Source organism: Stegostoma tigrinum, chromosome 12 (genome assembly GCF_030684315.1).
Source record: "Stegostoma tigrinum isolate sSteTig4 chromosome 12, sSteTig4.hap1, whole genome shotgun sequence".
NCBI classification, from domain to species: domain Eukaryota; kingdom Metazoa; phylum Chordata; class Chondrichthyes; order Orectolobiformes; family Stegostomatidae; genus Stegostoma; species Stegostoma tigrinum.
Genome location: NC_081365.1, coordinates 17668138 through 17685112, shown reverse-complemented (window position 1 = coordinate 17685112; position 16975 = coordinate 17668138). Strand labels below are relative to the sequence as shown.

General features: G+C 42.7%; 1 protein-coding gene across 4 annotated transcripts in view; it reads left to right on the top strand.

Annotated features, from left to right (window-relative positions):
• kcnj6 (potassium inwardly rectifying channel subfamily J member 6) overlaps window positions 1–16093 on the top strand; it is a 147487-nt gene extending 131394 nt beyond the window's left edge. For 2 of the 4 annotated variants that reach the window (XM_048541285.2, XM_048541286.2), the window contains exon 4: window positions 11516–16093. In XM_048541285.2, the coding sequence (XP_048397242.1) occupies window positions 11516–11871 (356 nt within the window). In that variant the 3' untranslated portion in view covers window positions 11872–16093. The remainder of the gene's footprint in view (window positions 1–11515) is intronic. The other 2 variants (XM_048541283.2, XM_048541287.2) reach the window with 2 other exon arrangements.
• Window positions 16094–16975: the final 882 nt, after the last annotated feature.

The window sequence follows — 16975 nt, the reverse complement described above, 5'->3', positions numbered from 1 at the left end:
TAATGACACCTGATTTCAGTCAGCTTCTCTTTTGAACTGCCTAAAAACCAAATCTCTGGCTCTTGTTAAAGCTAAAATAAATTCTTATTTATTCTAAACCTGAAAGCAAGTGAAGATCCTTGAATATTTTCTCTCTCCTCACAAACATCTCCACAATATAATGAAGTCTCCATTAACCTTCCAGGAGGCTTAAAGTCATGGTTCCGGAAGAACTAACCTAATTAAATTTTAACCTCATTACAAAAATAGACTAACACACATTTGACACTACTTTAAAATCCAAACTATGAAACATTCCACCTATATATATATAACTCACGTACCTTCTACCACAGGTCAGCATTGTATTAAACTGTCGTTGTTTTGAATACACTACTTCATTTCAAAAGCTGCATTTTTCTTAGAGCCAAGGATCAGCACACAGATAACTAACTTTCCAAGCTGAGCTGCTCTAGTATTCTCAGATTGGAGTCGGTGGGCCCATTTTCAAGGTGCCAGTTAATAACCTGTCCTTCTAAGAATCATGATTCTTTCTTGTTGCCACCAATCACCACCAACCAATTTTCCCTTGGCTAGTTGTGCACTATAGAGGTTTGCAGCCCAACTTGCCCATTCCACCCAGTTTTCACAATTAATCTAATCTCATTTGCCAGCATTGGATCCACATCCCTCCGCACCTATCCTATCCACGTACCTATCCAAATATTTCTTAAATGATAAAATCATACTCGCCTCTGTTGCTACCTCAAGCAGCCCATTCCAGCCACTCACCATCGTCTGTGTGAAAAAAATTTGCCCCATGTATCCTTTTGTATCTCTCCCCTCTCACCTTAAACCTCTAATTTTAGACTCCCCTACCCTGGGGATAAGCCTGATACAATCAAAAGTCCTGCTACATTTCCTGCAAAAGGTAACAGAAACAGTGCTAGCCACCACTCTGTCCCATTGCATGGTTACTGTAGCATGATGACTCTGATTCCCCTGCTGTCATTTGTCCCAGTTTTTTCATATCCCAGTTACCAAGTATTTTTTATTGAATTTGTACTAATAATAATAGTTTTCGCCTGCATTTGTTCATCAGCTAACGTAGTTCCTGTAAAACCTGGATTATAAATTATGTGTTTGTTATATTGCTAAAACAAATAAAGTCACAAATATATAAATACCTTGCCTCTGTTTCATGATGGTGTGATTAGAATTGGGTCTGAGTAAATTAATTTCACTTGAACATAAGGAACTCAGAATATGCAAGATCCTAAAAGGACATTTTACTGGGAAAGAAAACTTCCCTTTCACCCAAAGCAGGTATTTGAATTAACGACTACTGATCAGATCAAAGTATTTTCTGTTTGCTGTATGCAAGAGTCTAATGAAACTCAGTTCATTGGTGATGGGGTCACAGTCCACATCTGTCCATAATGTAATACAAATAATTAACTTGGAAAGTCAATTCAAATAAGCCAGAATGTCAGAAATGGAAATGTCAAACTGCCACTTTTCTTTGAAGGTTAAGGTTAAGACTTTGGTTGGGCCAGAATATAGGGAATTTAACTTTGTATACCTGGGCTATTGGCACACCTAACTTAGAAATGCTCAATATTTTTGTTCAGTCTGTTTGGAGATGTTATGATACGCCACTGGAACAGGTGGGATTTTCTGTCCTATCAGTTGGATAGGACAGAAAAACAATCCATTCACTAAATCCAGCTCAACACATCACTGAAATTCACATAGGCAAATGATTTTCCCCAATGTATGGTTCCAATCCCATGTCAACATTTCATTAGAGCATGTAAGTTCTAATTTCAAACTAAGATGATGACATGCATTCAAAAACTCTAAACATTTTGTTATATACCCCGCATCAAAACTATAGGAACACATGTAGCTGATGTTGTGTAACAAAGATAGTACTGACCAGTTGCAAAGACTACTTTGTATTCAGTGTATATGGCAAGTGAAGTGAGAGTGATCATGCAATAACAACAAGTATCTCTGTCAGTGTAGTAATGTGAGGTTTGCACTCTCATGAGTGAACATATAGTTGTCTTTATTTAACACACCTATTTGTAAAGCAGGGTAAGAAAAGGACATCCTGCTGGAACCTTACAGATTTTTGACCATCTCCATGTGATCTGGCATCACTGTCACTATGGGACAGCATGGTGAAACTCACAATCTGCTACTCCTAAGGTCATTAAAAAATATTAATATTTCTTCAAATCATTCAAAAAGTCCCCATATTCCTGTTTGTCATCCAAACAGAAAACACTGATGGGTTTGGTTACTTAACTAGAAGCTCTCACATTGTACAAATACATTTTTAAGCACAGTCAAAAGAAAATGAATTATCAACTTAAAACTTTAACTAGTCAAGAAGGTGGTGTAGGAGGAATATCCAACTGGAGATCCTCCACACTGTCTGCTCCTTTCTCTTTTTTTTTCTTCCCCATTTGGTTTCTCAGTGGGTCTCAGTCTGGTCTTCCATCAGCTTGTGATGGGGCCCCGGCCTGATCAACCTGCGGTGCATGATGGCTCTTGGCCTGGTCTCTCGGTGGCATGGTGGGTCCCGATGTGATCTCTTGGCAGCTCTCAGCCTGGTCTCTCGTTGGTGTGTCAGCTGGTCTCTCAGCGGCTTATGGCGGTATCTCAGCTTGGCTTGCGAGTGGATCCTTCCCAGACATGTTCCTAACGCACCACTGGAGATTGGACAGGTGTTGGTTCCAGCAGCAGCCACAACAGTGTCTGTGGACGTGGCATCGAGAACAGACAGCAGAGCGAGATAAGGGAGGACTCTTCAAAGGCTGTTGAATTTTTAACTCATTCCTTTACTTTCCCAGCTAAAATTATGAAAGACTTCAATGTAAATCATTGCTTATTTCTTTATTTTTCTACTATTCTATGAAGAATTCTCAAGCTTTTAACTCTCATTTCCCTTAATATCTTGTACCTAAGCTTTTTTTTTGTACCTTGGAACCTAAGATGGTACCACATCTAGCAACATTATACATTTTTGACTGTACTCTTGTACATCGTGAGTACACGTGACAATAAAATATAAAATCTCAGCCATACCTCTTCTTAAACCTTTATACACACACATGCACACTGATATAGACAAACAGAAATACACAGGTGGAGAAAAATTATTGCAGGAATAAAGTACAATCTCATCAGTTTGCAGGATTCAGTCAGATGTTCTTTTGCATCTTTTGAGCATCTTTCTGACCTCTGATCTTTTTCATTTCTAATCCTTTCAGTTCTTTACTACAGGCACAGGGCAGTTGGCACGCTCATTATTCAGTCTCTAAGTCAATGACTAAAGGCAGCAGTTAATAGGTAAATAGGTCAGTGTAAAGAGATAGCTGTCTTCCAATTTTTTGCTTCTTCTCTGTACAGCGAGAGATATATTTTTAGACCCTGAAGGTTTCTGCTACTATGATGTTCACACATCTGCTCCTGAGCAAGAGACAGCTGGTCAAGAGTTGCCATGCTGAGCAATCATCACCTACAAAACTGATCTTGTTTGAAAACCGAGTCAGTCAACGGACTATCTGAGCATTCCCCTAATCAAACAACTGTGGTGCTGATGAATTCCCAAATCTCCCCTCAATCTTTGAGCGAAATGGCAGTATATATACAACCCACTAACTTGTTTTAAAAGTGCAACACCTCCATCCACAGCTGCCATGATTGAAAGCATCTCCTTTCCCATTTTGGTCCACAATCCAAAAATGCTCTTTGCGTCAAACTAACATAGAACTTTCTGTACTTTCTGTAAAGGAATTACGAATCACTTACATTTCTACCCAAATTCTTTTATGGCACCCCTATCAGCAGTAATATTTAAACACAAACATTTAACTCTTTACTCCTAAATTATCCTTCATAAGTCTCTTTGGCTTGATGCATTAACCTCCAACAGAATTCTCTGCACTCTCGGAGTAAGGATGGGATGCATGTTGACGCTTATCGTTGTCAATGAGGTTAAACATAGAGTTAGGGTCGGACGACAATATCTCTGCAGCCAAGGACATTTCTGAAACCCTCTTAAAAATCAGAAATGTATCATTGTCGGTAAGCAAGTAAAACTTCTGAGCTAGGATCAATGAGAAGCTCCTGCGGAAGACTGTAGTCTTCATGTTTGATGGCAAATTGTTTACCTCTGTCTGCATTTCTGAGCCTTTTTTCGAAAAGAAATTATCCTTATTTGCAGGTGATGCTACTCTGTTTATTTTTCTATCTCCCAGGTTTGCAGAAAACTATCTTCCCTTAAGAATATCATTATTAAAAATAAGACCAGCAATCTTTAATTTGAGGCAAAAGATTTCCTCAGCTAATAGCCCCAGCAAACAATGATGGCATTGGAAAGCTGCTAATAGCTTAAGCTTTTAAGCCAGGACATCGTAAGTTAGTTGGACTGCTTCAGTTTTTGTTGGAATTTGATCTGGATGAGCTCCTTAGATGCACAAATCCAAGCTGTGTCAAGACATACAAAATCTTGCCAAGCTGGCACTGGTCTTCATTTTGGGTGCTTAGTGCTTCTCATCTCCAGTTCCATGGGTCCAGTTATCATTGCTTCATATAGTCAAATGAGGTCTACACTCATCGAGTGAACATTAACAGGCTTTTTAAAGGTATGATAAGTATGCTGCTGGAACCTTACAAATTTAAGCTTAATTTCTCTGCAATCTAACATTATAATAACATAGCTCCGTTTGCATCTGACACTAGATACTTTAACATTAAGGTATAATTGACACTTTACTCCATAGTAAGCAAAGCTACATTCCCGTCGCATGCACAAGTTTTACGAATGTTCTTTATTTCCGTAACATTCTTCATTGGAAATGGTGAGTCTGCTTTGACATCCTAGTTGGGTACTGGTACTTTCAGTGTTGATGCCTTGAGCATGCATTTCAATGGGTAGAGAATCACAGGCTGCAATTTTATTCGCTTCAGCAATTTATAAGCACAAAGCAGTATTAAGTATATCTGGGAAATCATATTAGAAGGAATTGACACTCAGCAATGCAACAGTTGAGCCAGAGCAGCTCCATAATAATTTTGAGATAACAAAGTGTGAAGCTGGATGAACACAGCAGGCCAAGCAGCATCTCAGGAGCACAAAAGCTGACGTTTCGGCCTAGACCCTTCATCAGAGAGGGGGATGGGGAGGGGGAATTGGAATAAATAGGGAGAGAGGGGGAGGCAGACCGAAGGTGGAGAGAAAAGAAGATAGGTGGAGAGGAGAGTATAGGTGAGGAGGTAGGGAGGGGATAGGTCAGTCCAGGGAAGATGGACAGGTCAAGGAGGCGGAATGAGGTTAGTAGGTAGGAATTGGAGGTGCAGCTTGAGGTGGGAGGAAGGGAAGAACAGGTTAGGGAGGCAGAGACAGGCTGGGCTGGTTTTGGGATGCAGTGGGGGGAGGGGACGAGCTGGGCTGATTTTGTGATGCAGTGGGGGGAGGGGAAGAACTGGGCTGGTTTTGGGATGTGGTGGGGGAATGGGAGATTTTGAAGCTTGTGAAGTCCACATTGATACCATTGGGCTGCAGGGTTCCCAAGGGGGATAGGAGTTGCTGTTCCTGCAACCTTCGGGTGGCATCGTTGTGGCACTGCAGGAGGCCCATGATGGACATGTCATCTAGAGAATGGGAGGGGGAGTTGAAGTGGTTTGCGACTGGGAGGTGCACTTGTTTGTTGCAAACCGAGCGGAGGTGTTCTGCAAAGCGGTCCCCAAGCCTCCGCTTGGTTTCCCCAATGTAGAGGAAGCCACACTGGGTGCAATGGATGCAATATACAACATTGGCAGAGGTGCAGGTGAACATCTGCTTGATATGGAAGGTCATCTTGAGGCCTGGGATGGGGGTGAGGGAGGAGGTGTGAGGACAAGTGTAGCACTTCCTGCGGTTACAGGGGAAGGTGCCAAGTGTGGTGGGGTTGGAGGGGAGTGTGGAGCGAACAAGGGAGTCGCGGAGAGAGTGGTCTCTCCGGAAGGCAGACAAGGGTGGGGATGGAAAAATAGCTTGGGTGGTGGGGTCGGATTGTAGATGGCGGAAGTGTTGGAGGATGATGCGTTGTATCCGGAGATTGGTGGGGTGGTATGTGAGAATGAGGGGGATCCTCTGGGGGCGGTTGTGGCGGGGGCAGGGTGTGAGGGATGTGTTGTGGGAAATGCGGGAGACGTGGTCAAGGGTATTCTCAACCACTGTCGGGGGAAAGTTGCAGTCCTTGAAGAATTTGGGCATCTGGGATGTGCAGGAGTGGAATGCCTCATCCTGGGAGCAGTTGCGGCGGAGGCAGAGGAATTGGGAATAGGGGATGGAATTTTTGCAGGAGGGTGGGTGGGAGGAGGTGTATTCTAGGTAGCTGTGGAAGTCAGTGGTCTTGAAATGGACATCAGTTTCTAGCTGGTTGCCTGAGATGGAGACTGAGGGGTCCAGGAAGGTGAGGGATGTGTTGGAGATGGCCCAGGCGAACTTTAGGTTGGGGTGGACGGTGTTGGTGAAGTGAATGAACTGTTCGAGCTCCTCTGGGGAGCAAGAGGCGGTGCCGATACAGTCATCAATGTAACGGAGGAAGAAGTGGGGTTTGGGATCTGTGTAGGTGCGGAAGAGGGACTGTTCCATGTAACCTACAAAGAGGCAGGCATAGCTTGGGCCCATGCGGGTGCCCATGGCCACCCCCTTTGTCTGTAGGAAGTGGGAGGAATCGAAAGAGAAGTTGTTGAGGGTGAGAACGAGTTCGGGTAGGCAGATGAGGGTGTTGGAGGAGGGGAATTGGTCGGGCCTGTGGGACAGGAAGAAGCAGAGTACCTTGAGGCCATCTGCATGAGGAATACAGGTGTACTGGGAGCTCTTCAAGGACCACAACGTTCCCCCCGCAGTGGTCGAGAACGCCCTCGACTGTGTCTCCTGCATTTCCCGAAACACATCCCTCACCTTCCTGGGCCTCTCAGTCTCCATCTCAGGTAACCAGCTAGAAACTGATGTCCATTTCAAGCCCACCGACTCCCACAGCTACCTAGAATACACCTCCTCCCACCCACCCTCCTGCAAAAATTCCATCCCCTATTCCCAATTCCTCCGACTCTGCCGCAACTGCTCCCAGGATGAGGCATTCCACTCCCGCACATCCCAGATGTCCACGTTCTTCAAGGACCGCAATTTTCCCCCCTGCAGTGGTCGAGAACGCCCTTGACCGTGTCTCCTGCATTTCCTGCAACACATCCCTCACACCCCGCCCCCGCCACAACCGCCCAAAGAGTATCCCCCTCGTTCTCACTCACCACCCCACCAACCTCTGGATACAACGTATCATCCTCCGACACTTCCGCCATCTACAATCTGACCCGACCACCCAAGCTATTTTTCCATCCCCACCCTTGTCTGCTTTCCAGAGAGACCAATCTCTCCGCGACTCCCTTGTCCACTCCACACTCCCCTCCAACCCCACCACATCCGGCACCTTCCCCTGCAACCGCAGGAAATGCTACACTTGCCCCCACACCTCCTCCCTCACCCCTATCCCAGACCCCAAGATGACCTTCCATATCAAGCAGATGTTCACCTGCACATCTGCCAATGTTGTATATTGTATCCATTGCACCCAGTGTGGCTTCCTCTACATTGGGGAAAACAAGCAGTGGCTTGGGGACCGCTTTGCCGAACACCTCCGCTCAATTCGCAATAAACAACTGCACCTCCCAGTCGCGAACCATTTCAACTCCCCCTCCCATTCCTCAGACGACATGACCATCATGGGCCTCCTGCAGTGCCACAATGATGCCACTCGAAGGTTGCAGGATCAGCAACTCATATTCCGCTTGGGAACCCTGCAGCCCAATGGTATCAATATGGATTTCACAAGCTTCAAAATCTCCCGTTCCCCCACCGCATCCCAAAACCAGCCAAGTTCTTCCCCTCCCCCCACTGCATCCGAAAACCAGCCGAGCCTGTCTCTGCTTCCCTAACCTGTTCTTCCTCTCACCCATCCCTTCCTCCCACCCCAAGCCGCACCTCCATTTCCTACCTACTAACCTCATCCCACCTCCTTGACCTGTCCATCTTCCCTGGCTGACCTATCCCCTCCCTACCTTCTCACCTATACTCTCCTCTCTACCTATCTTCTTTTCTCTCCATCTTCGGTCCGGTTCCCCCTCTCTCCCTATTTATTCCAGTTCCCTCTCCCCATCCCCCTCTCTGATGAAGGGTCTAGGCCCGAAACGCCAGCTTTTGTGCTCCTGAGATGCTGCTTGGCCTGCTGTGTTCATCCAGCTCCACACTTTGTTATCTTGGATTCTCCAGCATCTACAGTTCCCATTATCACTCATCCATAATAATTTTGTTCAGATATAACCAACAACCATATCATAGCCAAGAAACTGCTATCGCCAATATGAACCTAAATGTGGAAAGCATTTAGATAATAATTCTCTGCCCGTAATTACAATGAAATCCTAAAGTATGTCACTGAGAGATGACTTTCCCCTTCTCTCATTGTGTGGAGGTAGTTGAGATACCCTTGCTCGCAAATTAGGATCAGAACATAATAGATGCAAGGACCAAGTGTGAGCCTTGAGGTTCATATATTCCAACAGACATGCCAATTGTAACGGATTATATTTGAAAGTTAAACATAATAAAATTGGTCAGAAAATGTCTGTCTAAATATCTTAATCTTGTCCATCTGGGTCAGTGGGCAAAAGAGTGCCAGATGGTATTCAATTCAGATAAATGCGAGGTGATGCATTTGGTAAGACACACCAGGGCGGAATCTACACAGTTAATAGTAGGGCCCTGGAGATTGTTGCCGAACAAAGAGATCTAGAGGTGCAAATACACAGTCCCTTGAAAGTGGCATCACAGGTTAACAGGATGGTGAAGATGATGCCTTCATCAGTCAGAACATTAATTAAAGGAGTTGGGACGTCATGTTACATCTGTACAACACGTTGGTAAGGCCACATTTGGAGTACTGCATACACTTCTAGTCACCCTGCTATAGGAAGAGTGTTATTAAACTGGTAAGAGTGCAAAAAATATTTCCGTGGACAAAACTGAGACTGGAAAGTTCGACTTATAAGGAGATCTTGAATAGGTTGGCACTTTTTTCCCCATGGGGTGTATGGGGCTGAGAGTGACATTATATATGTTTGTGAAATCTTGAGGGGCGTAGATAACATGAATGCCCAAGGGTTTTTCCTAGTATAAGGGTGTCCAATACTTGAGAGCATAGGTTTAAGGTGAGAAAGGAAATATTTAAAATGGACCTGAGGGACAACTTCTTGACACAGAGAGTGGAGCATGTGTGGAGCAAGCTGCCAGAAGAAGTGATAGAGTTGAGTACAACTATGACATGTAAAAGGCATTTGGACAGGTACATAGATAGGAAAGGTTTAAAGGGCTATGGGTCAAAAGCAAGCAAATGGGTCTAGTTCAGTTTAGGATACCTGGTCAGCATGGATGCATTGGACCGAAATGTCTGTTTCTGTGCTCTATGACTCTAAAATGATCCTTCTAAAAAATGATCATACGCCATGATAGTGAAATGCAGGTAAAGTCATGGGCAGCTTCCTTCTGAACGCCAATTTCAACAACCTAAAACTTCCACTTAGGAAATAATCAAATAATCAATCTTTGTCAGAAAACTGACAAAGGGTCACTGGACTTGAGACATCAACTCTGTTTTTCTCTCTACAGATGCTGGCAGACCTGCTGAAATCCTCCAGCACTCTGTTTTTGTTTCAGATTTCCAGTGTCTGAAGTTCTGTGTTTCTATTTTGGTGGCTGTCACAGGTTCTTTGCTTCTGTACAGGCTACTGTACTTATGTGCCCCCAACAGCAACCATTCAAAACCACTTGAACTCATGTCAACTTTCCGTTTTGTGCTTAATATCATTACTAAAAACAAGCTCCGAAAACAAAAATGAAATGCACTTGGATTTTTATTGGTATATCAAGCCATACCATTGCTGAACAATTTTTTGAGCTTTGAAAAACTAATTTATGTTTGTTGAATGCCATTTTTATAAAATACAGTAAAAATGATTTGTCTTTAACATTTGATTACACTATTTCAGTTACCATCTTATTCCTATATGTCCTAGCCCTAAAATTATACGAAATACGTAATTATCTCTGCCTTTTACCTTCTGATTTGCCTACCTGATGATATTACATTTGTTAGGTGCCAAAAAATGCTATATAATTGGTGCCAGAATCAAAGTCATATCAGAAAAAGGGAAATCCTGTCATGTATATGCATATGTAAAAAAAACTTGATCTTTGTGGCACCTTCTTTGAGATAAGAGCTATCACTTCAACGCTGATCATAGAATCAGGGTCAATTTGTTTGTAAAACTATACTGTACAACTATTAATACCTGCATATGAAGATTGTACGATTGCTATTTTCAGTGGTAAATTCAAACCATTCAGCAAAAACAAATCACATTTCTATGCCATTTCTCACAAAATAAAATGTCATGAGGTGTTCCACAGGAATGTTGTCAGACTAAAAGTGTTGGCGAGTCACAGCGGGAGATATTAGATCAGGTGACCAATATAAATACACAAGCAAGGAATAAGATTATGTCACTTAGCTCTTCCAGCTTGTTCCACCATTCACAAAGGTCATTGCTGACTTAATTTATCCTTAACTCCACATTCCTACATTCTCCATAATCTTTTGTTCCCTTGGCAATCAAGAATGTATCCACTTCTGCCTTGAAAATATTTAAGATTCTGCATCCATTGCCTTTAAAGGAAGGGAATTCCAAAACATCAAGACTTAGAGAGAAATGAAAGTTTTCTCATCTCTGTCTTAAGTGGGAGACCTCTTATTTTTTAAACTATGGCCTTCAGTTCTACAAGATGAAACATGCTTTCAACATCCACCCAGTCAAGTATATGATTCAATTAAATCATCCCTGACCCTTTGAAATTTCATACGATAGAGGCCTAGCTTTTCCTCATAAGGCAAGCCACTCATTCCAGGTATTATTCTAGTAAACCTTTTCTGAACTGCTTCCAATTCATTAGCATCCTTCTGTAAATAGTGACCAGTGCTGCACATTGTACCCCAGATATGTTCTCATCAATGCCCTTTATAACTGAAGCTTGGCTAAAGGGCAGAATGAGAACGGAAATGTATCATTAATGCACACAGCGCAACTTTTTTTTTTACACAGAGAGTGGTTTGTGGTTGGAATAAACTTCCAGACAAAATGGTGGATGCAGATACAGTTATAACGTTAAAAGACATTTAGATAATTGTGCAAATAATAAATGTTCACAGGGATATAGGCCAAGTGCAGGCAGGTGGGATGTGCTTAGTTTGGGATTATGTTCGGCATGGACTGGTTGGACTCAAGGCTCTGTTTCTATGCCGTATGAGTCTCTGCTTAGTTACAAAGGCAAAAGTAGATCAATCTCCAAAACCAATGAGGTCTGTATAATTATGTAGACACAAAAGAAAAATAAGTATTTACTGGTGCCTTTCTTTTCACATAGGTATGACATGCCAAGCACGGAGTTCATACGTTACCAATGAAATCCTGTGGGGTTACCGCTTCATGCCTGTCCTATCATTGGAGGAAGGATTTTATGAGGTTGATTACAACAACTTTCATGAGACCTATGAGATAAAGACACCGCCCTGCAGCGCCAAAGAGTTGGCGGAGATGAACAGCAAGGTGGAACTTCCCCTCACCTGGTCAGTCTCTACCAAGCTAAATGAGGAGGAGGAGGAAGAGGAGGAGGAGGAAGAGGAGGAGGAAGGGGAGGTGCAACCAGAGGACAAACACCACGAGGAGCAATCCGAGCAGAATGGAGAGGTTACAAACTTAGAAAATGAATCCAAAGTATGAATTAGAAGAAACTGGAATCTCACATTTCTAATGCAGGCAGTAAGGGAATCAAAGTGTGAAGCAACACACTGAAGACTTTGATATTTGAACAAAAATATTGATTAGGGAAATGGGGGTGCTTTGGGAGTTGGGAAATGAATGGTTGGGGATGAGGGGTACAGGTGTCGAAGGATGAGGTGGGATCACTCTGAATTAACAGGACAGAGTTTAGTTTGCAAAGGAATTTTTAACCAGTTAATATAGACACAACATCTGTGTTTAAAATAGAGCGACTAAAATGCCTCATTAGAGCATACTTGGGTTCAGAAGCTATTTAGAATTTACTGTTTTAAATGCTGGAACAGTAAACTGTCAGCTTTTTAAAGTATCCAACATTTAAGTAGTAAGAATTATGCAGAAGTATTTCTAATGCTGTGCTGTTAAGTGAATACAGCAAAATGATCCCTTTTTATGCTTAATATGTGTCTGTGTATATATTAAATGGTTCAGATAGTAACATTATTAGATTCAATCAAGATCTCAGGAAGGATGCTGGGCAGGTGGAAGATGTTGTACATTTAAAGAAGCTCTGCTATATTTTCACTGGAGCTAACATGAGAACTATTTTTGGATGTTGTTTACGAGTGGCTTTCTTTTTTAAACCCTTTGTAATTTCCAACACTACTTTCTTTGGGAAGAAGAGCCCAGCACCCATTCAAAGAAAACCATATTAAATCAACAGCTTTTCACTTTCACATCCCACCCTCCCCATCAGAAGGTCTGTTTGATCATGGGATCTCTTATTAATGTATGAGCATCAAATAGTGACTGAAACCCATGTTGCAAAGTTTAGCTACACATCAACAACGTGAATGTGACAAAATGTAAACCCTGGGAATTGAGAAAGATGACTCGAATAAAACAGGCTTGTGTTTCATCATTGGGTCAGCCTTTATTAGAATTAGATTAGTGATCGAGGGGTTTGCTATCAAATGGAGAAGTAATTTCAACATTATGATATTTTACGAGGATTGAAAGAGGTCATTATAAAACAAGTATGTATGGCTATACAACCTTCAATATATTGCTGGATAAATGTACATAACATATGAAATATCTATGGATTTTTTTGAATGTTAATGAGAATGTAGGTAAGTTGTACAGAAATTGCGCACTTCAAAGCTGAGCATCATTTTGAGAGACTGAGACTTAAATCAGTTCGAGGAAGAGGAAGGTGATGGTGGGTATGGTAGAGCATAGAATACAAGCATTCCGTATTGTGGTTTTATTGTTTCTAACATATGAAAAATGGCATTGTGACTTTTTTCTTCTAAATTCTGCCCTGTACATAACTTTTAATAGATCAACAAATTTATGGCTGTCTGTTAGGCCCATATTTGAGCAGACAGTCCTGTTTTAAAGCAATTCTCCAGACATTTTGTAAAACTAAAAACGAACTTTCTTAATGTATAAACTTATGTCCTTCTGCTTATCTGTCTGCCAACGCAATGGCACTGAATTGTTTCAGCATCTTCCTGGGACAAAGCAAATGTCAAGTTGTGATTTTACTTTGTCATATCTGTACCATCCAACAACTCCCTTGCTCGCATCTCCACACCCGACCTAGTTGTATGCTTGGCAATAGGTGAATAGCTGTAATTAAGAGAATCAAGGGAAGTGGAGGCATAGATAGAGTTGATAGCCAGAGACTATTTCCCAGGGCAGAAATGGCTAGCACGAGGGGTCATAGTTTTAAGCTGGTTGGTGGAAAGTATAGAGGGGATGTCAGAGGCAGGTTCTTTACGCAGAGAGTTGTGAGAGCATGGAATGCGTTGCCAGCAGCAGTTGTGGAAGCAAGGTCATTGGGGTCATTTAAGAGACTGCTGGACATGCATATGGTCACAGAAATTTGAGGGTGCATACATGAGGATCAATGGTCGGCACAACATTGTGGGCTGAAGGGCCTGTTCTGTGCTGTACTGTTCTATGTTCTATGTTCTATGGAGACAAGAGGGAAAGGGGAGCTAAACTGAACAACCAACCACAAACTTACAGAAGTAGCAAAGAAAGTTCAAAGAGCCTTGCAACCTGCTCCTCTGCCTATTTCATGTGATACACCGACAAGCAGAGAGAAGCAGCATGCTGCATGTAACTTTACAACATAGAACCCACAAGAGATTTAAGAATTTTAGAGGTTTACAGGAATATTGTTTCAATGTATAAACAATGAAAAGATTTAACTAGGTACATTACTAGTGCCAAATCACTGCTTTTTATAACTCACTACATTTCATTCAAATGTTTTTATTGGACAGTTACAGTAGCAGTTTATAGATAAAAGCATAATTCATACTTCCCTTAATTCTTTTAAATGTTTGCAGCCTAATGATGCTAAGAACATAAACTGCTTCAGCACTAATGTACTACTTTTGAAGTGATATAACAAAGGAAAAGTGGGACTTAAATTTAAACGGGGAAAATCTCCATGAAACAGCAAAGTGAATGATAAAGTCATTCTTCAGCAACATTGGGTTCAGAAGCTTGAGGGATGAACATTGGTCAGGATGTGTGAGAACCTCCCTGTTCTCCTTCAAAATAGTGTCATGGGATCTTTCAAGTTCACTAGAGAGGGAAAACAAGACCCTGGTTTAACAACTTACAGGCAAGACCACAGCTCCAAAGGGGCAACACCATTTTGGTGACTGAAGAGTCAGCCTAGAGTTTGTTCCTTGAACAAAGCACCTTTAAACTCAGAGAAAAGAGTGCACCCAACAGAGCCCAGTTTGACCTTGTATATTTGATCTCTTTATTAATATGAATGATGAACTTGAGTTCATAGCTAGGATGATCAACCCAGGAAAAGTTGGGAATGTGCCTAGAGATTTCATGACATGACCATTTGCCTCCCACTGCACTTCCTCCAGCATCAATGCCCAACCACACACACATCCTGGTGGGACAAATTGCCTTCCTAACTCAAGCAAAATGCAAACAGAACCCCACCTCCACCCTTCTCTACTAGCCAACTGAATTGTGCACAGTCAAACCAATCTCCAGTGGCATTTTAGAATTAAGCAAAAAAAAAGCTTCCAAACGAGATATAGAAGAAACAATTTTGTAATGGTGCATTGAATTTTTTTATTTTCTCAAAGACAAAATTGGGTGGCTCAGCGATTAGCTCTGCTGCTTTGCAGCACCAGGGACCCAGGTTCAATTCCATCCTCAGGCAGCCATGTGGAATTTGCACGTTCTTACTGTGTCTGCATGGGTTTCTTCCGAGTGCTCTGGTTTCCTTCCACAGTTCAAAGATGTGCAGATTTGGCGGATTGCCAATGCTAAATTCCCAAAGTGTCCAGGGATGTGTAGGCTAGGTGGGTTAGCCATGGGAAATGCAAGGTTCCTAGGATACGGTAGGGGGTGCTAAGTCTGGGTGGGATGTTCTTTGGCGGGCCAGTGCCAAATGGCCTGTTACCATGCTGCAGGGATTCCATGACACAATGAAACAGTTACTTATAGCAGTGCTGTGCCCTCCAATCTTTATTTCAAGCCTCATCCACACTAGGAACAGCCCAGTCGCAATTTTAACAAAACGGTTGTTAGTTTACTTTGAGAAAGCCTTTTGTAGTTGCAGGGCATGTTTGAAGGTGAATCAGGGAACAGTACCTGTCAAAAGAACCTGCTCCTGCAAACATTCTCATTTCTACCTGCCTGGATGGTTTTCCACAAGTTGCTCCAATCAGACGTGTGTTTTTTTTTCCCTTGTACATTCTGTGCACTTTATAAACCCTCACAGGAACTTTCTTCAATTAGACTTTACTTCTCAAGTCAGAAACCAGCAAGAATCTCAATGGTGGAGGGGCCAGGAAATTATTTTTGAACATTGTACCATGTAATTAATATTGAACGTACACCATCATTAACATCAGTCTTATAGTAACCATTCAAGCACTGAAAGTCTCAAGTGCTTTTTGCATACCGACTCTAACTATAAATTTCTGTACTTTTTTTTTATGTTGAATGTTTTCAAGTGAAATTAAAGAAATGCACGGCCGCACATCTAATTGGTCTTCTTTGTAATCTTGATTTCTGGCAGAGACAACCATTTAACGTTGATGCAGAGGTGATACATCTCAAAGGACACAAATCAGTGAGAATCATTTTTTATATGTAAACCCAAGGATAGCTGGAGTAGAGCAATTACCATCAGCAATTTGCTCCAAGGCACTTACATCATAGGTTACAGTTTGAAGCAAGTGTTTTACTGAAGTTTTCGCAATTTCCAAACTTACTTTTTATTGGGAAATTGACTGAACCTCAGAGAAATAGCAAAAATTGATATTTCACAGAATCTCATGTGTTATGGTGCAGAAACAGGTCTTTCAGCCCATCATGACTGGACTCGCTTGTTAGTGCTAATTTACTTGAGAAAAGTACTTTGAGAACACCTCCGCTCAGTTCGCAACAAACAACTGCACCTCCCAGTCGCAAACCATTTCCACTCCCCCTCCCATTCTCTTGATGACATGTCCATCATGGGCCTCCTGCACTGCCACAATGATGCCACCCAAAGGTTGCAGGAACAGCAACTCATATTCCGCCTGGGAACCCTGCAGCCATATGGTATCAATGTGGACTTCACCAGTTTCAAAATCTCCCCTTCCCCTACTGCATCCCTAAACCAGCCCAGTTCATCCCCTCCCCCCACTGCACCACACAACCAGCCCAGCTCTTCCCCCCCACCCACTGCATCCCAAAACCAGTCCAACCTGTCTCTGCCTCCCTAACCGGTTCTTCCTCTCACCCATCCCTTCCTCCCACCCCAAGCCGCACCCCCAGCTACCTACTAACCTCATCCCACCTCCTTGACCTGTCCATCTTCCCTGGACTGACCTATCCCCTCCCTACCTCCCCACCTACACTCTCTCCACCTATCTTCTTTACTCTCCATCTTCGGTCCGCCTCCCCCTCTCTCCCTATTTATTCCAGTTCCCTCCCCCCATCCCCCTCTCTGATGAAGGGTCTAGGCCCGAAACGTCAGCTTTTGTGCTCCTGAGATGCTGCTTGGCCTGCTGTGTTCATCCAGCCTCACATTTTGTAATTTTAAGAGATTTTTTTCCTAATATAC